At 29.1% G+C, this 25,199-nt stretch overlaps 1 protein-coding gene across 3 annotated transcripts in view; it reads right to left on the bottom strand.

The window, feature by feature from the left end:
• Window positions 1–25,199, bottom strand: part of LOC145185403 (DNA-dependent protein kinase catalytic subunit-like) — a 76,100-nt gene that overhangs the window by 10,015 nt on the left and 40,886 nt on the right. For 2 of the 3 annotated variants that reach the window (XM_090097793.1, XM_090097795.1), the window contains exons 56-83: window positions 24,861–25,085; window positions 23,099–23,716; window positions 22,942–23,016; window positions 22,651–22,770; window positions 22,281–22,415; window positions 22,033–22,131; window positions 19,406–19,514; window positions 19,146–19,254; window positions 18,842–18,886; window positions 18,591–18,663; window positions 17,546–17,602; window positions 17,057–17,189; window positions 15,099–15,197; window positions 14,656–14,735; window positions 14,327–14,418; window positions 13,611–13,675; window positions 13,242–13,396; window positions 12,927–13,138; window positions 12,753–12,837; window positions 12,375–12,530; window positions 12,203–12,271; window positions 11,812–11,944; window positions 11,593–11,660; window positions 2,930–3,052; window positions 2,699–2,796; window positions 2,357–2,446; window positions 2,091–2,225; window positions 1,805–2,006 (exon numbers count right to left, since the gene is read on the bottom strand). In XM_090097793.1, coding sequence (XP_089953919.1) covers window positions 1,805–2,006; window positions 2,091–2,225; window positions 2,357–2,446; window positions 2,699–2,796; window positions 2,930–3,052; window positions 11,593–11,660; window positions 11,812–11,944; window positions 12,203–12,271; window positions 12,375–12,530; window positions 12,753–12,837; window positions 12,927–13,138; window positions 13,242–13,396; window positions 13,611–13,675; window positions 14,327–14,418; window positions 14,656–14,735; window positions 15,099–15,197; window positions 17,057–17,189; window positions 17,546–17,602; window positions 18,591–18,663; window positions 18,842–18,886; window positions 19,146–19,254; window positions 19,406–19,514; window positions 22,033–22,131; window positions 22,281–22,415; window positions 22,651–22,770; window positions 22,942–23,016; window positions 23,099–23,716; window positions 24,861–25,085 — 3,660 coding nt within the window. The remainder of the gene's footprint in view (window positions 1–1,804; window positions 2,007–2,090; window positions 2,226–2,356; window positions 2,447–2,698; window positions 2,797–2,929; window positions 3,053–11,592; window positions 11,661–11,811; window positions 11,945–12,202; window positions 12,272–12,374; window positions 12,531–12,752; window positions 12,838–12,926; window positions 13,139–13,241; window positions 13,397–13,610; window positions 13,676–14,326; window positions 14,419–14,655; window positions 14,736–15,098; window positions 15,198–17,056; window positions 17,190–17,545; window positions 17,603–18,590; window positions 18,664–18,841; window positions 18,887–19,145; window positions 19,255–19,405; window positions 19,515–22,032; window positions 22,132–22,280; window positions 22,416–22,650; window positions 22,771–22,941; window positions 23,017–23,098; window positions 23,717–24,860; window positions 25,086–25,199) is intronic. The other variant, XR_016455662.1, reaches the window with a different exon arrangement.

Raw genomic sequence — 25,199 nt, 5'->3', positions numbered from 1 at the left:
TTTTGCTTACTTAATTTAAATTTAATTGCTTTCACTTTCTCTCATGTTTGATTGCTTGTAGGTAGTAATGTAGGAAGTTTGTAGGTAGTTTGTAGGTAGTAATGTAGGTAGTTTGTAGGTAGTAATGAAGGTAGTTTGTAGGTAGTAATGTATTTCCTGAATGAATCTCCATTATTACACTAATATGATTGTTAAATCAATTTTAAATTAGTAATTGATCATTATATTACATGCAGCTGTCTCTAATTCAAATTCTTCAAAGTTTCCAAAGTAAATTTTTAAATCTAAATTAAATATTTATATATACATTGTTCAAACTGAAAATTGTAATTGTTAAACTAAAAATTATCATTCTGAAGAAGACTAGTAGCAGTAGCAGTAGCAGTAGTAGTACTAAGCTGTTTCAATCATTCATTACAGAATTTTTTTAAATGTTTGCATGAAGCAGAAGTTTTCTTTAACACAAACAGAAAAATGGTAAACACTAGACAATTGTTGTTGGTTTATTTTTAAAATAAATATAGCTAAAGCTCCAACAATGAGAACTTCTACCATTGGGCTGTGTGACCGATGATGTGTGATTAATTGGAGAAACAACCCATGAGTTGTAATGCTATAGACTTCCTTCAAAATAACAAGTACTGGCAAACTTCCTCTACTTCTTCACAGGGAAGAAAAGAAATCATTAAACTTAAGTGCCAACATCACCATTATCACCTGTCTTTTAGGAAAGGGCTAAAAGGTAAAACAATCAACTTGGAAAACCCACTGGAATCATATGTTACAAGCTGAACATCTCATCTTCACCTTCTCATCAACAATGGGGCAGTAACAGGCTCAAGATTTCTTATCAATGCTACCCAACAGTTAGCAAATGGATCCAGTTTATATTCAGAGAAACTGCAAGGAATCTGAAAATAGTTGATGGCTGTGCAGAGAGAGAGGTTGCTTAAATACAGACCTTCAATTCTTATATTACGAAAGACAATTCTTATATTACGAAAGATAATTCTTATCTTATGAAAGACAAAAAGCAAAAGCAATAGCTCTTGCAGGTTATCAGCACTCATCAGAAATTCTGCGCAGAGAGAGAGAGGTTGCTTTAATAAAGACCTTCAATTCTTACATTATGAAAAATAATTCATATATTATGAAAGACAATTCTTATCTTATGAAAGACAAAAAGCAAAAGCAATTTTTAGCTCTTGTGGGTTGTCAGCACTCACCAGAAATCCTTTCTAGAGCCATCAAAGTGTCTGTTAAAAAATTCTCAAAACAAACAATGCATACATAACAGTAAATTAAGTTTAAAATAACTAAAACCTCTTTATTTCATTTTTGTTTTGTTACAATTTTTTTGACAAAATTTTACACTATTTCTCAATTCTTCCATTGCAAAAACATTTACTGTTCAAAATTGTGCCACTTCTAACTAATTTTAGAAAAAAAAATTAGCCAAAAATGGCCCATATGGGAATAGAACAAATGTAAATTTGACCCAACTTATTTTTCTACCTTTCAATTTACTAGACCACTTAGTTTAAATTAGCTTGCTTTTTGCTCACAAAGTCTTTAGTGTTTGGCTCAGTTATAGATAGTGCGATGCTATCATCTGGCTCAACATGCAGTCTGTTTCTGTGCACAGTTTTAATGATACTAATTTAGCCAAATAATAATTTTTAAAAAACTTTAAGAAAGTTGCAATTTATTAGAAAGTTGCAAATAATTAGACCACGGTGCAAATCAACTTTTATTTAAATTTTTTGTAATAGACATTAAAATTGCAAACAATTATAAATAGTACCTGAGTAGCTACACCAAATGCATATCCAAAATCAATACCCACAACACCACCTGTCCCATTATCAATAAGCATATTATCAAGGTGCCTGTCACCAATACCTAGTATGTAATGTGCCATACATAAACATGAATGTGACTGTATAAAATGACTTCGAAGAACAAAATAAGCTTCAGAAGACGATGCAAGCTTTGTAAACGCACATCTAAATTAAAGCAGACAAAGTTATTTTACTAGAATTATTATTTTAGAAATTTCAGATGAGAGATATAAAAATCCTAATACAAACCTTAGCAAATCCCAAGGGACAGCAGAAACACAATCTTCAAACACTTTAACAGTCTCACTACGATTGGCTTTTTTATATAGATTATTCATACCTCCATACTTATCACAAAATATTTTAAATTTTTTTACAGGGTCCCTATGAGAATAAAAGAAATGAAATTTTCAATACTAAGCTATAAAAGCTAGATTAAAGCAAAAAAGCAAACAATAATTTGACACATGAAGGAAGCACAAGTAGAAAAGCCAACAAGTTCAAATAAAGCATACTTTGGTCCATGTAAGATTTTCATTTCCTCACCATTAAACAGAAACTCTTTATATGAAATAGTATTGCTAACCCACTCAATTATTCCCAAACTAACATTAAAACAAAAAAATAAGAATTTTAAATATAATAATATAATATTAATAATATAAAAGATAACTGATGAAATAGCAATTTTATCTTTTGAATCATTTTCATCTTTTCATCTTTTTGTCATCTCTAATAACTTTTGACAAAAAATTGTTTCCATGTATGTAAAAACAAACAAAAATGTAAATAAATTTATGCAAAGAACAATTTCTTGTTCATTTTGTATACAACTTAAATGTTAAAACATATATTACCGTGGTGTTATAGGAATAACTTGATATGTTTTAAGTTTCAGCAAACGATTGCAGCAAACAGAATCGTTTTGAAGTATCTTATTTATCAACATAAACACCTAAAAATAAACAGTTAACTATATAATGGTAGCTATCATAAACATACTTCTAAACACCAGTAGTTTATCATAAAAATCAGATATAATCTGAATTCATCAGTGTGTGAACCTAAAAGAAAACAACAAATACAACCTGCTCAATACGTTGGTCTTGTCTTAAGTCTTCACCTGCTTTCACTAAGAAATCATAATCTTTTTCATCATCTCCTCTGATTGTTAACCTAACTGGCTGTCGTATTGATTTCATAACTAAAACCTGTTTGAAAAATATGAAAAGAATAAAAAAGGCTTTTTAGTAACTCATTTTTAATAAATACTCTGAATATTTTGAAATGAAAAGAAATTTTTTTTGAATCTAGAAATATTTGATGTAAAAGAAAATAATAAATGAATCAACAACAACATGATAAATAAAACAACATAAGTTGTTGTTATTTGATAATAAAGCAAATAATAAATGAATCAAAAAAACAAACATGTCATATGAACATTGTCATGGCAGCATAAATATAACAACACAACAAAATATTTTAATGTATTAACTGAAGTTTATAACTTTATGACAATTATGATTCAATAGCAAATGTTAAACTTATGTAAATAAGTATTCACAACAAATCAATTTCAGTTTACTGAGTTAATTAGAGGTAAATGTGGTTAGTAAAACCAAAAAATTTATCACTTACATAATTGGAAGTAATTTTAATAGATTTCTAATTAGTAAGGTTCATTAGAATGAATTAAAAAAAAAAATTGTGTTAATACAAAGACTTGCACTTAACATTTCACGGTTATTATGGATCATGATAATGATCCAACCTAGCAGACCCAAAAACGCCACATATATGGGGTGATGGCATACACATCAAGGTACCTTGTGATGCAAATTTTGAAACCTTTTAAATTTGTCTGAAGAAAATAATTTAATTTGAATGTTCAAATTGAGTGAAGCTTTGACTTCATAGTGCCCTAATAAAACACCTATAGAATGAGAACCACTTTATATAGTTTAATAAAAATTGATACAAATGTAGCCTATACCCACACCAAACTCTAGATTAAATTTTAGTTTAAATTTTGTTAGTTTTTTGCTTTTTATACCTCAAAACATTCCCAATTACTGTGATATTCAGTCACAATGATTGAAAAACTTTTCTAAAAACTTTTCTGTATTTAAGGTTTCAAGAGTCAATGAAAATTTGTTAACAGCAGTGTTTTTTTTTTGTTTTACCAACTGGTAGTCCTTTAACCAAGTTTTACACATTTTTTTAGGATTTTTTTGCATTTTAACAGTAGTTTATATCTTAGAAAATGCTGAGACTTTCACACTACGCATAAGCCAAGTCAAACCATGCTTTAAATAGCAAATCAATATTTTGGTCTATAAAATGAAAATGATACATGTAGCAATTAAACAATTATAATAAAAACTGTTTGTATTACATAGTAGAACACTTATGTAACCATTATTTTGAAAATAGTGACTGAATATCACAGTAATTGGGAATGTTTTGAGTATAAAAAGCAAAAAACCAATAAAACTTAAACTAAAAAAACCTAGAGTTTGGTTTGGCTATATGCTACATTTGTATCAATTTTTGTTAAATTATATAAAGTGGTTCTCATTCTATAGGTGTTTTATTAGGGCACTATGAAGTCAAAGCTTCAATCAATTTGAACATTCAAATTAAATTATTAACTGCAGACAAAATCAAAAGATTTCAAAATTTGCATCACAAGGTACCTTGATGTGTATGCTATCCCCCCATATACGTGACGTTCAGCTAGGTTGGATCATTATCATGATCCATGATAACTGTGATTTGTAATTACAGTTTAATTTAACATCTGGGCTTCTTTTTAAAAAGTCCAGACAAACAGCTCATTTCAAACCCAATAAAAAAGATAATTACTAACTAACAATTACTTTGTTAAAAACAAATCTTATCGATTTGGAGTACAGATATATGAAGTACCATAAATACCAACAGCTAATGAGAATAGTTCTTATTCTAACAACTTATTTAAAATGTTAGAACCAATGACTAATACAAATAACTTTTGATATGTTCAGCTGGGAATCTTTCTTAATTTATTATGGTTTTTTTAAATCAATGATGAAAAGAATTTTGAAAAGGAAGAAATGTTGGAACTGCAGGCTTTTAAGATGCTTAGAGGCATCAAATCAATATGATCAAGCTCAAAAAGATTCTATTTTAGACCAAAGAAAAAAGAACTTCCAATTATAGTAACAGATTTGTTCACATCTTTATGATTCTAAAGATTAATCTACAGTTGAACATGAAGGCTGAAGAACTTGATTATTTCATAGCTAAAGACACCAACTTAATAATAAACAAAGCTTCCTTAAATATTTTGGTTTTTATCAAAAAAGAAATGGCTGTAAAAAAAAAAAAAAGATGGCTGTAAAAAAGGCTGTATTTGAACTATCAAATGACTGTTCAAAAATGCTTAAATAATTGCACTTGATAATAATAATTGCAATTGCTTTGAAGCCTTTTTCACCATCATCTGTTTTAAGAAATGATGATGTGAAAATTTAGTAATGCTGGAGTTTTCATCACTTACTTTTTATAAGTAGAGAATATCATTAAGTGGTAAATCAATTGACACATTTTTTGCATTCTAACTTGAAAGTTTCGTTATGTTTTGTCATTAGCACTATCACACTGAAATGTATATTGTTGTTCTACGCATTTAAGAGCCATTTTATTTCGTTTCTAATATCTTTTTTTACTTGTCAACAACCTCGACAACGTTACAAAAAAAATTGTTCGCTATATATAGCATTTGAACATACAACTTGTGACTCTTGTCAACAATTAACAATCGTTATAAACAACGTTATAATATTAAAATTATGCAACGTGTGAATCTTGTCAATAATTAGCAAAGCTAATTATTGGCACATTATTGACACATTAAAATCACAACATCTCCCCCAGCTCACTAAGAGCTCATACATAATCTTGATACTTTCGGTTAGGAAGCACTCTTCTCCCATATCGAGTGAATCGAACAGGATGTGTCTCTATCTCACAATTTGTTGGATAGTTTTGACCAGTGTGGTCCGCACTATTGTCAGCTTCACCATCGTCCAGGGGGTTTGTTTGGGAACTTGGATCTTCGATTATAACGCGTTCTAAGTTAGTTTTGGGAGGTTTAACCAGCGTCAGGTCGTAATCGTCATCAGTTGTTATGTCTCCTTTCTCGTCCCCACAACGATGCTGCAGATGAGAAAAGTGTCGTGGCAACGTATGTCCATTAACTTTAACTTCAGCTGTCAAACCATTACGCAGTGCCACGATACTTCCTTTTAACCATCGCCGTGTACACGGCGTCATATGCTTGGGCTTCACCCACACTTTGTCGCCAACTTTCCATCCTTGAAACTTAGTTAGGGGTTTTTGTGTTGATTCAACTTTATCGATTCCAGGAATTCGGACGCGTTTGTATTGTTGGCATAAGATTTCAAAAGGTGTGACGTGTTTTGATGGAACGTTGTTGATTAAGAATACAGACATGGGTATACCACATTTTGCTCTCGCGTTTGTTCTTTTTACCGTTCGATGAACTCTTTCAACAATTCCATTTCCAGATGGTTTTTCAACAGCTCGATAAATAAGTCTTATTCCCCACTTCGACGCCATAGCTTGCATAGTCTGAGATCTAAACGACTTACAATTATCTAGGAGAACTTCGGAAGGAGGTCCAAGCAATGACCACATTGTTTCTAACGATTGAACAACCATTGCTGCACTTTCATCGCTTAATGGTGACCATAACGTGTATCTGCTTGGGCCACAATCGATACAGGTGAGATATAGCAATGAATCAACGTGAGCAATATCGCAGGCTACTCTTTCCCACACTTTACTGACAGCAAGATTTCCTTTATCCCATGAAACCACGTGAGGATCAATTGAATTGCATTCATCACATTCAGCGACAACTTGTCTCACTGTTTCTCTGTTAACGTGGATACCAGCACGCGAGCATAACTTCATACTCTTGGAAACTCCCATGTGTGCTATTGAATGAACTTTTTTAACCTGCTGATCATCGTGTTTATAAATGATATTACATTCTTGTGTTGCAACTCTGTGTTTTAACCATTTTGCTGGCACTCGTGTGAGTTCATCTGCGACATTTTTTGTTGTTGGTATCCATGTAACATTTACATTTATGGCATAATCTTCGACCAATTTTCCAAATATCTGAAGCCTTTGTCGGATTAGCATTTCACATTGTCCAGCACATTTTACAGGTTTGTCACGAGTCAATTCGGAATTCAACCAGCTGAATACACTATGAGAATCAGTTTTGATAGAGACATCACTTGGATTCCATTTCAATGCCATATTGAGACCTTCAATACATGCATCCAATTCAGCTACGTTGATATGCATTGCATCAGACTTTGATCGGAGCCATGTCGCATCTTCTATTTTTTTGTCACCTTGCATTATCACAACTCCTTTTGCCAGCGAACTTGCATCACACCATACATTAAGGGATGCATTTGGTTTGACATTCCATACGCCTTTGGCTGGATCGCATTTGATGACTTTCTCCACGACCTCCTTTATCATTTCATTAACGTGCTTATCCGTAATAGTTTCATCCCAACCTGCCTCGTTAGTACATCTTTTTATAAAGCTGCATGCGAGTCTCAACCATCCAGCAACTGGTAGATTAGCAACCAGATTACCACACAATGAGAATATCTCTCTCTTGGTGAGCACATTTTTTATAATGGGAATCTTGCGACCTCTCTTCCAAAACATTTCCTTTGTAGACGGATTGACTGTTACTTCCAATCCTAATGCACGAACTGGGTTTTTGCCAAAATATTCAGGTGTTTTTGCGTGAAGACCCCATTTCTTCAAATGTGCCACCAGCATTCTTCTGTTTCCATTGGTTGCCAAAGTGTCATCAATGTATCCTCTTGTTGATTTTGCGAGTGCAGAATTTTGTTGGAGCACATATCGTAATATTGAGCTCATCATCACAGGTGCTAGGTTCAGACCGAAGCCCAAACGTATAAGCGCATACCGTTGATTTTTGTAAATGACAGTTTGGTAAGGCCAATGTCGGGTATGCACATGAATTTGTAAGTATGCTCTTTTTAGATCCACCACAGAATCGTTGCTATTTGTACTCATGAGTCTCCAATCTCTCATTGCATCGTTGATAACATCCGCATCCCTTGTAGAGGCTTTTACATAGGCGTTGAGTTCACGATAATCAAGCACCGGTCTTATCTTCTTTTTGTTATCTTGCATGACGCACATCAATGGTAGTAATCCTTTAGCTTTGCCCATACTTTTTTCGTCATATTTGACAAGTATACCTTCTTTGATCCATTCGTTAATTTCGTTGTCGAACGCTTCACGATGTTGATTAGATACGTTATACTGACTTGTTCTGTTCTTCATTTTAGGTTCGTTCTCCCACTCCCAACTAACAATCCATTTTTTGCCATCAAAATAAGCTTTGCTTGTTCCAATTTCAACAGTCGCAACGCGGGGTGTCGATGAAAACTTAATTAGAGAATTACAGAATTTTAATTTCCCAGTGCCAATTTTCAGCTCATCACACGACTTTATTAGATCCATGCCCATAATCATGTCGTATTTGTTTATTACTTCATCCACGCATAACACCAATGCATTAAGCAGGCACCCATTCGTTGGGTGGTGTATTTTAGCAACAACCTCCTCACATCGAATCATTCCGCCCATTGTTGCAACATCCACTACACGAATCACTTTGTAGTTAGATGGCAGTAGCTTCTTGGTGATGATTGATTGCGAGCAACCAGTATCTACAAGCGCTGTAGCTTTTCTTCCGTTTATCACCAAGTCGATAGTAGGTAGTACTGTTTCGGGACGAGTTCTTGTAAAAATACCTAATGCGAACTCGTCCCTTTTAAGTTTTCCTGGTTTTGTTGACGTTTGTAACAATCCTTCGCAGCATGTTTATGCGAGCATTTCTTGCATAAAGAGGTACATTCACGTGCAAAGTGATTTAATGATTCGCAATTGAAACATCGCATTTCTTTCTTTCTCCAAATATGACTTGTGATTACTGTCCCAGTTGTTCGGTAACTTGCATTTACCTCTTCATTCACAGATAAACATGCCGCATCCAATCTGGTTTGTACAATTACGGATGCAGTCTTGACGCAATCGTCAAAGCTCAACGCATCCTCTCCCCGAAGAATGGCACGCAGAACAGCACCATCATTAACCCCAATGATGAATTGATCACGAAGTCGACCGTCTCTCTCTGAAGGCAAGAACTTGCATTCTTGAGCTGCTCGAATCACTCGATGCGCAAACGTCTGTATCGATTCTTCATTGCCACGATAAGTTTTCCCAAATTCATACCGTGAGATTAACGATGATTTTCTTATCTCCAACGTTTCAAGTTTCACCACCAACTCTTCGTACGAAACGTCCTCTGGCAGTTCAGGTGCTGTTAATTCTTCCATGGTATTGTAGATTTTCGACGGCAGAGCAGCAAGCAAATATGCTACGTGTCGATCTGCAGTAATGTTGTTTATCACGAAGAAAGAAGTCATCTGCCGAATAAATCGCTTTGGCTGTCCATCTTCATATTGCGGAGATAATAGACACGCCCGGTTAGCTTGTTGTTCTACGCATTTACAGTATCGGACAAAACATGGTGGACAAACTCAAATTTAGAACAAAAGTTGATCAAAAACTAAAAAAAACTAGTAAAACAATTGAACATATTATTTTTTATGTAGTTTATTATGTTGTTAACAAAACTTAAAACTTTTGAATCATACTAAAAATCACTAAAAAAGTTTTAAAACACATTTTCCCTAACAAACTACATTTTTCTTTGGACAAAACAAGGTGGACATTCAAAAAATCGACTGAAAATTCAAAAAAATTCAAAAATTAACTTATTATTTTTCAAAAAACTTCAAAAGTTAACTTAATATTTGGTAGGACTTCCTTTACTTTTAATTACTTCTTTCATTCTTCGGGGCATAGACGCAATTAATGAGTCAACAATTCTCATATCAATCTCTCGCCAGGCCTTCTCGATTTGTTCAAATAATTCCTCACTGGTCTTCACATTTGCACGCTCAATGTTATTGTCAATTATTTCCCACAAATTCTCTATGGGATTCAAGTCAGAGCTTTGTGCAGGCCACTCCATTATGGTGATATTCTTGTCCTTGAACCATTGTTTTACAATTTTTGACGTATGTTTGGGATCATTATCCTGTTGAAAAATCCATTTTAGGGGCATCTCCCATTCAGCATGTGGTAACATAACATCTTCCATTATATCTTTGTAAACAAAGCAGTCCATAATTCCATTAACTTTGTGAATAGGACCAGTTCCTAGTGCTGAGAAACATCCCCAAACCATAGCAGACGTTCCATGCTTAACACTCTTCTTGGTATATTTAGTATTGAATCTGGTGTTCTTTGGTCTCCAGACTCGCTTCTTGCCGTCGCTTCCAAAAAGGTTATATTTTGATTCATCACTAAAAAGTATGTTTTTCCACTGGTCTACAGTCCAATTTTGGTGTGCTTTGGCAAACGCAAGTCTTAGCTTTCTATTTTTAAAGGAAGTTAGCGGTTTCTTGGCAGGCATTCGAGAAAACAATTTTGCTTCGTTAGCTCTTCGTCGCACAGTGCGATTAGAGATTTGTAGTTCAAGTTTTTCGGTTAATTTTGTGGATGACAAAAATGGATCTTTTTTAAGCTCTTTAACAATTATTCGATCTAGTCTTTGTGTTGTTTTTCTTGGACGTCCGCCCCGATGGTTTGTTTTATAGCAGTCACGAGATCCAAATGATTTGACAGTTTTGCTTACAGTCGATTTAGCTATATTATATTTTCTACAAATTTCAGCTTGACGTTTTCCGCTTTTAAAATCTTTAATAATATTTTCACGTAAAACACTTCCTAATTTGTCGTAAGCCATTTTAAGTTGCAATTTACCCCATATATCACGAGTTAAATCTATTTTTAGTTTAATTGAAAAAATAATTGGCCAGACGTTCCAAAATCTATTTATTATTTTAGAGAAATGTTAGGATAAAAGTGAAAACAAAAGAATGCGGTAAATTGAATAAAGACAATGAAATCTTATAAAAAAAGCTTCGTTTTGATTTGTCCACCTTGTTTTGTCCAAGGAAAAATGTAGTTTGTTGAGAAAAATGTGTTATAAATTTTTTTTGTGATTCTTAGTATGATTCAAACGTTTTAAATTTTGTTAAGAACATAATAAACTATTTAAAAATTAATATGTACAATTGTTTTACTAGTTCTTTTTAGTTTTTGATTAACTTTTGTTCTAAATTTGAGTTTGTCCACCATGTTTTGTCCGATACTGTAAGAGCCATTTTATTTCGTTTCTAATATCTTTTTTTACTTGTCAACAACCTCGACAACGTTACAAAAAAAATTGTTCGCTATATATAGCATTTGAACATACAACTTGTGACTCTTGTCAACAATTAACAATCGTTACAAACAACGTTATAATATTAAAATTATGCAACGTGTGAATCTTGTCAATAATTAGCAAAGCTAATTATTGGCACATTATTGACACATTAAAATCACAACATATATAAAAATTGATTGTTTTAAAAATTAATTAAAATAACTTAAGTCGTTTTTTCCTATTTCTTGAATACCCCCCCCCCCCCCCCCAAACTTCCTATGTATAAATTTCTACCTTTCTTGAACACCCCTGAACTTCCTATGTATAAATTTCTACCTTTTCATCAAATCCATTTATTTTTACATGATATTCAATCATTGGTTTGCTTTCACCTGTGTATTGACCTTAAAGACAACAAATGAAGTAGCAATAAAAACCAATTTAAAAACAAGTAAATAGAAGATAACAATTTAACAACAAGATAAAAATACTTAAGGCAGCAAAATCAAAGCAGCAAAACAATAAAAAAAATCAATATTACTTTTGCCAACTCACCAGGTATTTCAAGATATTCAGTAAAATTATCAGCCTGAAAACTATACAACCAAGGCGAGTAATCTTTTAAAGATTCACCTTTTTTTTGTTCTGTGACTTTGTTTTTTAATTCTAAGACTGCTACTTCAAAGTCCTTGAAAATCACAAAATAGTAATTTATTAATATTTTTAAAAAAAAGACACAGAGAAAGAAAAAAGAAAACTCCAACAGTTTTAAATATAGAGTTTAAGAAATTTGAATTTAAGTAAATTTTAACTTCTGACTAAAATTTGATTAAAAGCAGAATTCATAAGATTCTTATAAATTTCCAATTTTAGTTATAATTGTTAAAAGGAAAATTTTATTAATCAAAACATTTAAAAGTAAAACAAAAATAAAACTTTTAAAAACCTTTAAAGACATTCCAACAATCTTTTTACCATCTTTGCCAAGTAAAGATTCAATAAAACTTAAGTATTTCTAAGAAATTAAAAAAAATTTTTAAACAAATATTTTTTGCAAAAAACTTCAAACCAAATAATTGTGCACCAAAAATCAATTATAATTACTATATATACCATACCCTGGAAAATTCTTTAAAAACTGGTCCTTTTGGCAGGCATTCTGAATTTTGGCTACTGCTTATATCCAACAATAAATCCCAAATTGATTTACAGCATGCCACTATTTGACTTTCAGAACTTTGCTTGACATGAATTCTCATTTCTTCATAAAACTCCTTTAAAAATAATGATAAAAAAAAAATACAGTAGGAATATTTTTTGCTATATGTTTTTTTTTTGCTATATGTTTTTTTTGCTATATGTTTTTTTTGCTACATGTTTTTTTTGCTATATGTTTTTTTTTATCTTTTGCTATATGTTTAACTTTGTGAAATGAGTTAAACAAACAAACAAACAAAAAAAGTAAAGTAACTGAATACAGCATATTAAAGTAATACCTTCATAAGATTGACAGGACTTGTGAGCTGGTTTACAGCATTTGCAAACTTATCGAATAATGGTGAGTGCAGATAACTTAACAATCTGTAAATAAAAAGGAACAAAATATAGCAACTAGAAATTATAAAACTTGTTAAAAAATATTAACAAAAAAAAAAAAAAAAAGACATTGCCTCTTTAAATATTCTTTTCGCTGCAAACTGCTTTCATCTGAAGAAAAAACGAATTGCCCACTGCTCACTTTCAGTGGGTACAACAAAGCATGCTTATACGATCTGGCGATATTATTAATAATCGATTTTAAATGAACAACTATTGGTTTGTCCATCAAAGAAACAATTTGATTAATCCAACCCAAAAACATCCAACATGGCACTTCTCTGCTCTTTTAATTGATTAATTAATTAAAAATTAATTACCAAAGAAAAATTATAACAAATAATAAACAAAAGAGGCTAATAATCAAAAATTCTTGATAATATGCCAACCTGCTTTTCAAAAAGATCACCAGTTTCTGGAAACAATCTAACTAGCTGCAATAATCGTGGAAATGCTAAACGTGCTTTGGATGAATTCATTGACATTGATTTTAGAAGGCTACTGATCATTGATTTGACATAACCACATTTATTTTCTCTAATTTCTGAATCAACAAATAACAAATAAAATTAGTTTTCAAATATTAAAAAAGATTTAATTACTTTTATGTGAACATACACCACACAGACATTTATACATACAAAAATAATAAGCTTTTAAACACACAATTATATGATAACCAACTACATAGTATTAAGTTCACATAAAAAAAAGTTTAAAAGAAAAGCATATTGTTTTCTCAAAAAAATACAGAGTACCTTCACTTTCAATTAGTTCATCACAATATGAAGCTATCTTCATTAATGCTTTGTGACACAATTTTCTAAGAGAAAACTGAAAAGTTTAGCTTAAACCTGCACAAAACTTTTTAAAGAAATTTTTACTCTATATTCATCAGCATTTTCAAACTACAGCAGAAATATTTTTGATTGTCATAAAAAAAGTTACAACAGACTTAAAAAAATTTTAAAAAAGTTAAAGACTCAAAAAAATTAGACTTTTTTATCTAACAACTTTTGCTTTAACAAGTGGCTCAACTTTGACATCATTTTGTTATTTGATATGGAAAAATTTTTGTTGAGCTTCAGTGCACTGATTAAACCATTTAAATTGAAAAAAGTCAAAAATTTTTGACTATTTTGAAATCTAAAATTACTTTATAGGAAATAAAACATTCCTATCAAAGTCTGTTGGTAATTAACTAAGCATGAATTTCAAGATTCAGGAAAAAACTTGGGGCAATAAACAATATAAAAAAAACAAAAACGGTAAAAAACAATTACAATAAATGAAACTAAAACAAAATGATTTAATTTTTGTAATTAAATTAATTTTTTATATTTTTATTTATATTTGGTTTTTACAGTTAGGATTAATGGTTAGGGAAAAAGGTTGGTACAAAAACAAGATCTGCTTTAGAGCCTAAACTTTAATAAAAAAAAAAAAAAATCTTTTTTAAATGAAAAATTTTTACTGTTCATGAGCTGCGGTACTTTTATAATTTATTGCTTTTTCATAAACCACGTTTGAAGCTTTCCAAGCCTGCTCTTTTATTGCAGCTTCAAACTACAATCAAGAAAAGAAATTAGAACAATGAACAATAAATTGTCTCTAAAAAAGCTACCAAATGTAAATCTGCCATTCAGACATTAAAATAAAATTAACAGCAGAGAAAATCTAAAACAAAATGGTTTGCAACTTATCAATTTATTCAAATATGCTTTAATTATTACACATTATATAATTGTAATAATATTTTTAAATAAAAAGAGGTAAAAAAAGAAATAAAGAAAAAAAAATTACATCTTGTTTTCTGTGACATTGTGACAGAATAGCAAGTTTTGTAGCCTCATCTGTTAAAAGCTTTAAAGATAATTCATTATCTAAAAGTAAACAAGAACCTTTAGAAAAGTTGTTCCCATATTTTTTAGACATATCTATGACTTGTACACTGAAAAACAGGATTAAGGGCATTGCGCTCCCAGAGATGAGGACAGAAATCAAGAAAGCCTTGCTCAAAGTTAGAAAAAAAATGACTTTTAGAATCTAAACTAAGAATTTAAAATCTTTAGAACCTAAATCTTTATCTGACTTTATCTGACACAGCAGTAGTTTCTTAACATATCAAACAAATTTAAAAAGATGTAACTAAGATGATAAACTAAAATGTCAACAAAAATAACAACTCGCTCAATCTAACATGATAATATTACACATACTACAAACTTTACATATTGAACATTAACCTTTTAAATGGTTAACACACAATGACAAGCATCTCCATGCATCAAACTCTATAAGATTTTGATTTAAATTTTCCATTGATTCAATAGCTTTACATTTTTCTAAAAAATAAACAAATTTTAGCAATTCATGACAAGCTGTAAAGAATAATTAGAGACTCGTTTTAAAAGAAAGTCCATTTCATTTCAAATTATTCTATACAACAATTATTTCAGATGAAAAAAACTTACAAAAATATCTCTATAAGTAAACAGAGATATCTCTTTATACACTTGACCGCAAAATTAACGCACCATTCATACATTACAATTTATTTTAATTCTCTTCAATATTATCATATAGTTTGACAAACATTTTAAAAATAGAACACATGAACACAATTATTTCCATGATAATAATAAAATTGACTTTGAGGATCGTGAAAAAAAAAACTCAAACCAAAAATACGGTTTGTTTAACAAAATAAAGTAAAATAATTATTATTGTTATGCACACTAACACAGCTTAAATTGAAACATTTTTGACTTATCAATAACTAGTGCTACCACCTCTTGATGTTATCACAGCTTGACAGTGCCGTGGTATACTTTCAATTAGAGATCTTATTGTTTTTTGAGGGATATCTTCTCACACACAGATAAGATTTTGTTGCAGCTTGTCTAGGCTGTTAGGTGATGGATGTTGGCTTTTAACACAGCATTCCATAATCTCCTAAAGACGCTCTATTGGGTTCATATTTGGACTCCAAAACTTGAATTTTAACATTACTTAAGTATCCCGCATAAGAAGGAATCCATCTCCAATGTACGGTGCAAAAGGTACAACAAAAGGTTCTAAAATGTCTGCTATGTATTATTGAGAAGTCAGACATTCACCATCAACAATAAAAAGCTCTGTGCGAGCTGTTAAAGATATTCCACCCCATACCATCAATGAGCTGCCTCCATATAAAGTGGTTTCTCGAGTGTTACAAGTGAAATATCTTTTATTTGGTCTTCTGTACACTCTTGGACAGCAATCAGAACTTACAAGACAAAACCTTGACTCTTCTGTAAATAAGACCTGTCCCTAATCACGTTTTTCCCAATTTATATGCCTCCTTACAAAGGCCAGACTATTTCTTTAGTAGTCTGCAGGCAATCTGGGACCAGTAACTGCTGCTCGAGGTCATAAATTTAAAGCACAAAGTCTTCTTATGTTATCTTGACTAACAGCAGCTCTATAAACCTCAGTTGTATTTGGAGACTTAGTGCAGTAGTGAACCATTCTCTCAGTTTTTGAAGCAATAAAAATTTGTTCCAAACCTTTGTAGAACCCTACCGACTGTTGTATTAGGTACTCTAAATCTTCTACAAAGTTTGTGATTTGTTAATCCTTCATTGAACAAAGTAAATTTGTCTAGAATGCTGTATTGTGAACATATGTGTTACTTAAATGACAGATATCTTTTCTACTGTTAAAATAATTTAAAAGCAATATATACTTTTGCTTTAGAAGTGAGGGTTAATTACAGCAAAACATGGTACTTATGAAAAGCTGCTATAATTTCGAAATTAAATAAGGGAAACAGAATAAAACCTACAAAAGGGGTAACAATAAACATTACTATCATTATTGTAATTGATAAATCTGGGGAATACATTCTATTTTTCAAAATAAGTCAGAATTTATAAGTGGTGCGTTAATTTTGTGGTTAAGTGTATATTAAATATCTCTATAAATAATTGAGATGTCTATAAATATTAAAGAGATATTTAATATTAATCTAAATAAATATTAAAGAGATATTTAATATTAATCTAAATAATTTTAAAGAGATATTTTGTCAATATAAAGTAATGTACCTAAAAATATTTAAATATAAAATAAAATATAAATTGTCAGGAGAAATAGTACTTTTAAATCAAAATGTTTTAAATTTTATGTATATCAATGTTTAAAACACTTAAAATTAACTTACCGAGGTGACCAACTACAGAAAATAATGCAACAACATTTGCAGAAGTATCTTTGAGAAAAATGTTTGCCATTTTACAATGAACTTTGGCATACATATGCCTCCACTGTATTCCAATATTAGATGCTCGATTTTCCTGAATGAAAAAAGAAGATCATAGTGTAACCACAGGTTTATTTTCATGTTTTTGACATGAAACTTAACAATTGTTAAAAAAAATTACCAATCTAAATAAGTTATTAAAAATAAAAATAAAAGTAAGATTAAATAGAAATTTTTATAACCAAAGTTTTATGGGAAAAATTAAAACCATACAAGAAAAATGATTATCATTTAATGTTTAAAAAAGCAAAAAAAAAAAAGAATCAAATTGAAAACTAAACAATGATTTTCATATTATGAAAATTATGCAAAAATGACAATTTTTAACTGTAAAAAAGTCAATAATAAGCATAATCATGTGAAAAAGTCAATTACATGAAATACCACTACCTTAAGAATGACATTAGAGGAGTCACTCAAATATTGCTTTGCTACAGCATAATTCCCCTATAATATTTAATGATTAAAATTAACTAATATAGAAATAAATTAACTAATATCTAAACAAAAATTATATCTAAAATACATAAAAAATTCTAATGAAGACCTGCAGAAAAACAAAATAAAAAATCTATTTATAACAGTTGAAGAAATTTGTCAGTCAGAAAAAAAATGTTTTAAGGTGTTTTAACTCCACTTGTTGTTTACTAATTATATATGTTATCAAAATAAAAGAGTTTGTAAAAATTAATCTTTCAAAGTTATTAGACTTTTTGTATAAAGAATTTTATAATAACAAAATGACAGCATAAATTCCAACATATTTTATCTTTTTTAAAGAAAACTTACAACAAAATTGTTACTTTATACAAAATAACAACAAATATGGAAGGGTTTTGTTGATGCAACTAGGTAGATATTGAAGCAGTTGGTGTAGAGAATGATGAATACAAAAAAGAAAATTGATAAAAATGCAGCGTCTTTCTTTTTGATATATTGGGACCTCTAAAAGACTGGGACACAGTGCTATTCAGCCATCTCAGCAGAAGTGCAGCACTTTTTGTAGTATTTTTACAGAAATATATATTTTTGAGTGATTATGTGCCACTAAGGACTAATAGTTTGTATTTTCACCTATTAGTAAAATGATTTCTTCTTAATATTGCATTCATTAAAAAATATTTTGTCAGGTTTGTAACAAACCAATTTGATAATGCAGTAAAAAGGCATTTATAGTAGCAACAAAATATTATTAGATTTAAGTAGTGTAACACATGATAGCCAGAAGAAAAACAAATTTATTTTTCACTTTATTATTCTGAGAATTTTAGAATAGTTGGTAGTAACACTTTTCAAAAGCAATTGACACTGGTTGTCATGGGCATTACTGTGGAATGACTCATATACATTATTTTACAACAGTTTTATTCCTTTTGAAGCAATTATCAAAGCGACAAATGCAATAATGCAAAGTATAACAAATCAACTAATAAACCTGTTTTGCAGCAACATTCACCAACTTCAGAAAATTTTTTGTCTCCTCATCCTCCAAAAAATCTAACATTATTCTAAAATAAAGATTGGTAAATAAATTAAAAAGAAAATCTTTTAATAAAATTAATAGATCTAACAAACTTTTTAAATAAAGAATGATTGTAAATAAAAATTAAAAATTGTGTATGTTTATGTATGTTTGTGTATAAACATACACAAACATACATAAACATACACAAACAGTGCTCTTACCGATCTGAAGGAAAGTTGGATTTGAACTTATTTATAAAAACACAGCTGTAACAAAAAAAGAGTTTAATTATTCTTATTATCATTTCCATTTAGGGTAGTAAAGACCATTATATAATAATTTTACATTAATTTTCTTTTTGTAGCAAGTCATTGAAACATAAATGTACGAAAGTATAAAGTATAATAAAAGAAAAAAAATAGCATAAAAAAAAGTAAGGAATAAAATAAAATAGATCATAACTTATCTAAACCAATTAAAAGCATAATAACTTCCAGTTACATATATAAATTTTATTAGCTATACCGACTCAGAACAACATCATTCCATGCTATTGTCGAATGCTTTTTTGAATGTAGAAGTCGATCAGACCACAATGTTAAAAACTCTTGAACTTTAACTTTGTCCTTACAATCTTGAATCAAAACAGAAAAAATTTTAAAACTTTATTTTAAGTTCATAAACAGAAATTTGGATTTGAAAATCTTTTTGAATATTTGAAAACATATATAAGATATAAAAACATATATAACACAAAAACATTCAAGTTCAAAACAATTATTAACTGCCACTGGTCATCATCTTCACAAAATCATTCATCTCAGCTACTCTTTGCAGATTTTGCAACTTTATTATGCGACTAGTATTAATGAGTCTGCTTGTTTGGGACCATTCCTGAACAAAAGAAAGTTGTAAAATTTAAACACATAAAGAATAAACAGTTTGCATAAATATGAACTAATTCTATCCTGCATATTTGTAATGGAGATAGAATACTTATATTTTTGGAATATTAATATTTACTTTATAAAGTTGAAGTCTTTCTATGTCATCTTTTCTATGGAATTCTGTCATCAAAATTATATGAAATTCAGTCATCAAACAGATAAATTCAAATTTCATTGATGCTACAAGTAAGACAGCCTCCCAGTCAGACAGTAGGAAAATTTATTAGGTTAAACTTTTGGTTTATTCTGCAAAATTATACTTCACATGGTTCACATACAAACATTTTTAATACCTAACATGATATTAAGATATTTAAATTTGACAAATTTAAAAAAACAATGCTAATTTGACATAATTTTATTTGAACTGTTTAGTGTCTATTGTATTTCTTGATATCAGTTTTGGTTTTTTAGGTTTTGTTGACAAAGGTTGATAAACCAGTCAACTTGGTTAAACCTTTTAAGGTCTTAGTCAAAAGTACTCATATTGGTGGCCTCTTTTTAAACAATTGTGTGTAGGGTATTAAAAGAGCAAGGAGTTTTAACAATCATCTTTGGAGAAAATCAATGATTTTTTTGATGATGTACAAAAAAAAAGACATCTTTGATTTTAAAATATCAACCTTCTTGAAAAAATATCAAGTCAGAAGAGTTTAGTTTCTTGATTTTTTTAGTAGTAAGAAGAGCAAAGATGTCCAATCCAAAGAAAATTATCAAGTAAAAAACTAAAGACATAACAATTAATCATAATGATGGCGACATAACAATGAATCCTAATGATGGCAACATAACAATGAATCCTAATGATGGCGACATAACAATGAATCCTAATGATGGCGACATAACAATGAATCCTAATGATGGCGACATAACAATGAATCATACTTACTGAACATTTGTGAATTTTGTTGTATGAGAGATTTGAATTAATTTATTTAAAACATTTTACAAAAGAACCATCCCTGCAGGTGTCTCTTTTACTAACTGTGGTTAGTAAAAGAGACCCCTGCAGGGATGGTTCTTTTGTAAAATGTTTTAACAAAATTATATTTTGTGAGATTTTCTTTGTAAAAATCTGTTTTTAATACATCAGATTTGAGCAAACAATTTTAACAAATCAAACTTATACTATCAGTAAATGTTTTTATGGATGCTAAAAAATATTTGATAAATCCAATTATTTCTGTAAAGGCCTGTTTATGATTTTTAATTTTAAATAATTCAATTTAAATGAAAATCTTGTTTATTCATAGTAAAAACCAGAATTACTGGTAAGTCTCCTATTTTTATCAAAATAGAAAACTTTTGAACTCAAAAGAAAACTTTTTTGATAAAAGAAATCTTTACGCCACAAAGAGAATTAACTAAAGAACCTTGTTTAAACTATTATTTATCAAAAAATATTTAACAATAACTAAATTTAAAAAGATTAAATGATGCAATAATTGATGTATTCATTTTTAGGAGTTGATAAATGTACTTAACAAATAAACAAAAAATATAAGTATGTGAAAAATGACATGAGTTTAGACCACTTGAGATCATCTAGCAATTACCAATAAAATCAATAAAAAAGTTACACTACAAACGTTATTATAAATTAAAATGAATCAAGATAGGTCTATTTTAAACAATAACATGAACTTTCTCAGATGAATCTAAATTTAATTTTTTGGAAGTGACAGTAGACAACTCTTGCAATGTCCTATTGGGACAAGAAATGTCATTCAGTACCAAAATCCAACAGTAAAACATGGTAGAGAAATTGTGATTGTTTGGGAAATTTTCTCTACATAAGGAGTTGGTTCATTGGTCTAGATTAACGGAAATATGAATGCTGCTATTTACAAAGATATTTATGAAAACAACTTGTTATCATATTCAGAGGAAACAATTTTGCAGAATTGGAGATTTTAGCAGGATACTGATCCCAAACACACATCCAAGTCATTAAAACAGTGTTTTTCTATATCAAATGAGAGAGGTTTAAGCTGGCCATCTCAATCACTGGACCTGAACTCAAAAGAACCCTTTTGAGAATTGCTAGATCATCAAGTTTAAAAGCATAGCTGTTCAAATAAAGCTGTATTACTCAGTTTGTTAAAGGAAAAATTGGATAAAATTCCACCTGCTTGTATTAATTTAACTTAAGTCAATTAAAAAACATGTGGACTCATAATTTTCCTTGCAATACAAAGTTTTGCACACCAATGCATATATAATTTGTACTGTCTATGAAATTGGAACAAATATTTTGTCACAGTAGAAAATTTGTGATGATCAAATTTTATTGAGAGCACTAAAAAGAAAATATAGATACATCACTTCTCTCATAATAATAGTAATGAAAAAAACAAGTGGAACTTTGTAAAAATATGTTTATTATTCTGCAATGCGTGACCTTCAAAATCGAACTCCAAACATTTGTTTATGAAGAGTAAAAAAAATTATGCTTTAAAACTCACATTGAGGAAGGAGTTTTCTGCAATTTTAAGAAAGTGATGAGCAGCTCCATAGTTGTCTTGCAATATTTTCAACAAGGCCAAATCTTCACAGTACCGCATCTATTTATGAAAGGTATTCTTTCAATTTTAAACTGATTTGAAGATACAATATAAAGATTAAACACTTAGAACAAACTTTGAGAAAAAAAAAATTAAATGAATCACAGCAATGTAGACCATAAAAATAAAAAGTAGATAAAAGTTATTACCTGCAAATGATCTTTGCTGTATTCATTTAATAAAGAAGCATCAATAAATGTTTGAAACTCTTTATGAACTGCACCAAAATTTCCTTGAGCCATAAGTTTGATGTTACTTTTTATGTAGCAAGGCAAATAAACTTCCTAAGAAAAGCAATTAAATTTTTTTTTCCTGTTTAAAAACAAATTGTTTTAAAATCAAATTCAACCAAAACAGAAATAAAATTCATCAAATGAATATCAAAATCGATTTGATAATTGCTTATCAAAGTCGATTTGATAATTGCTTCAAAAGCAAAAAAGCTGTTGTAAAAATTTTATATGAGTCATTCCACATCAAATGAATAAAGTCAAATTTACTTTTAAGTTAAGTCAAAACCTGTAAAATGTCATTTTCCCACATTTTCATAAAATCAAATTCTTCATTTTCATTTATCTGTTCAATGGACCTTACGGTGAAATCTTTTAAATTGGTCCACATTCCTAAGTTTTCATAACACTAAAAAAAAAAAAAAAGCATGAATCATAATAAAAAAAACAAACAAATAACTTTAGTACAATGTAATTATCCAGGAATCTTAGACAAATATCAATTTAGCTTTATTATCATTTGCTAACGGCTTAACTTAAATGCATAGCAACAATCTGCATAATGAAAAAGATCAAATACTTGCAAACGTGCAGTGTCCCAGTACTCTTCTTCTTCATATGAAGGACTATCCTCCCAATTCTCTTTTTGTGCAGCCTAATATAAACCAAAAAGATTTAGAAAAAAAATCTTATATAACACAACATGACAATATTTTGAATTGAAAATTATTGGTTACCTCTCTATAAATTTGAAGCGCTGATCCGTAATCATTTGTTGCTTCAGCAGCTAGTGCATGTTTCATCACATCATTAGTGGATATTTGAGAACTAAATATGCTTCTTAAAAAATCATAATCTTTAATTGAATTGTAAATTTTAGCAAGCTCTGACCAAATCATTATATTCTCAAATTTCAAATCTGCTCTAGCTCGCTTTCTTTTTGGCTCTGAAACTACATTCTCTAAGTTAATAAGTTGTTTCTCAAGCAACAAAATGCCAATAGGCTGTTGCAAACTAATGATGCTTGCACTGCTTACCACTTGTGGGTCCAAGTTAATTTCTTTACTTTCAAAACATAAGTTCTGAATTGCATTAATAAAAGTTGGATCATAATAAGTTGAGGACTGCATCATGAGACTTAGTGCATTCTGAACTTCACTAATAACTTTTGATACAACTTCTTCACTGAAGTTTTGAGGCAGCTGACTAAGCACTGCTGAAAAAATTGATGTAAACAATAGTTGCCCTACTTTGTGATCAAGCTGTGCAAGTGCTTGCAATGGGACAATTAGGTCGGAATGTTTAATCATGATATCTGGCAGTTCACCAACTCTATATTTTCTATACATTACCACCTTTAACACACAGTTTTAAAAAGTTATCTACATTACATATAAAAACACTTAATGAAAATAGGTTTGATGAATTTTCTGGAGCAGTATTTCCCAATCTTTTTATGTCATGCCCCATCTAAGCTTTTCAAAAATTCTTATAACTTCAATGTGACATACATAATTTAATATTAAAAGATTGAAATTTTCTCTGAGGAAACTAAAAGTTGCCATATGATTAACTTAAACTTTTACCACTCATTAGATCATTTTATTAAAATTATTAAAATCATTTTACCCACATTAGAAAACACTGTTCTAGAGAATACAAAAAATGGATAATAATAATAATAACAATAACAATAATAATAATAATAATAATAATAATAATAATAATAATAATAATAATAATAATAATAATAATAATAATAATAATAATAATAATAATAATAATAATAATAATAATAATAATAATAATAATAATAATAATAATAATAATAATAATAATAATAATAATAATAATAATAAATAATAATAATAATAATAATAATAATAGTAATAATAATAATAATAATAACAATACTAATAATAATAATAATAATAATAATAATAATAATAATAATAATAATAATAATAATAATAATAATAATAATAACAATAATAATAACAATAGTAATAGTAATAATAATAATAATAATAATAATAATAATAATAATAATAATAATAATAATAATAATAATAATAGTAATAATAATAATAATAATAACAATAATAATAATAATAATAATAATAATAATAATAATAATAATAATAATAATAATAATAATAATAATAATAATAACAATAATAATAATAATAATAATAATAATAATAATAATAATAATAATAATAATAATAATAATAATAATAATAGTAATAATAATAATAATAATAATAATAATAATAATAATAATAATAATAATAATAATAATAATAATAATAATAATAATAATAATAATAATAATAATAAGAAGAAGAAGAAGAAGAAGAAGAAGAACAACAACAATAATAATAAGAGCAATAATAGTAATAAGAACAATAACAACAACAATAATAATACAAAAAAATAATAATAACTACAACTATTTTAACATACAAACTGTGAAGTAAAAAAAAATAATTTTTATACTTTTCGATCCCTTGCAATTTTTCTTTGCTCTATAGCAGATTCGCGCAGCTTTTGACGTTTCATTTCCATGGAAGCAAAGTGAAAGTTTCTTTCTTTATTATTTTTATGCCTGAACCTTAAACTTTCCGCAGAAGGTTTTTTAAATATATTTTCCTGACCTAAAATTTTACTATTAGTTGGAATGTCTGATACTTGTAAACCTTGAAGAAATGGCTCTGAAGTAACCTATTATAAATGTGATAAATTAGCCATCAGTTACAAACTTAATCAAGTCAGTAAAACAAAAAGATCATTTAATATTTGATTAAAATTTAAATAAAATTTACACAAAAATGACAT

The sequence above is a fragment of the Hydra viridissima genome, unplaced genomic scaffold, assembly GCF_058129835.1.
Source record: "Hydra viridissima isolate aposymbiotic clone 2 unplaced genomic scaffold, HvirCarnegie_v1 scaffold_9, whole genome shotgun sequence".
NCBI classification, from domain to species: domain Eukaryota; kingdom Metazoa; phylum Cnidaria; class Hydrozoa; order Anthoathecata; family Hydridae; genus Hydra; species Hydra viridissima.
The sequence above is the reverse complement of the archived record's forward strand: the minus strand, read 5'-3'. Positions and strand labels throughout refer to the sequence as shown.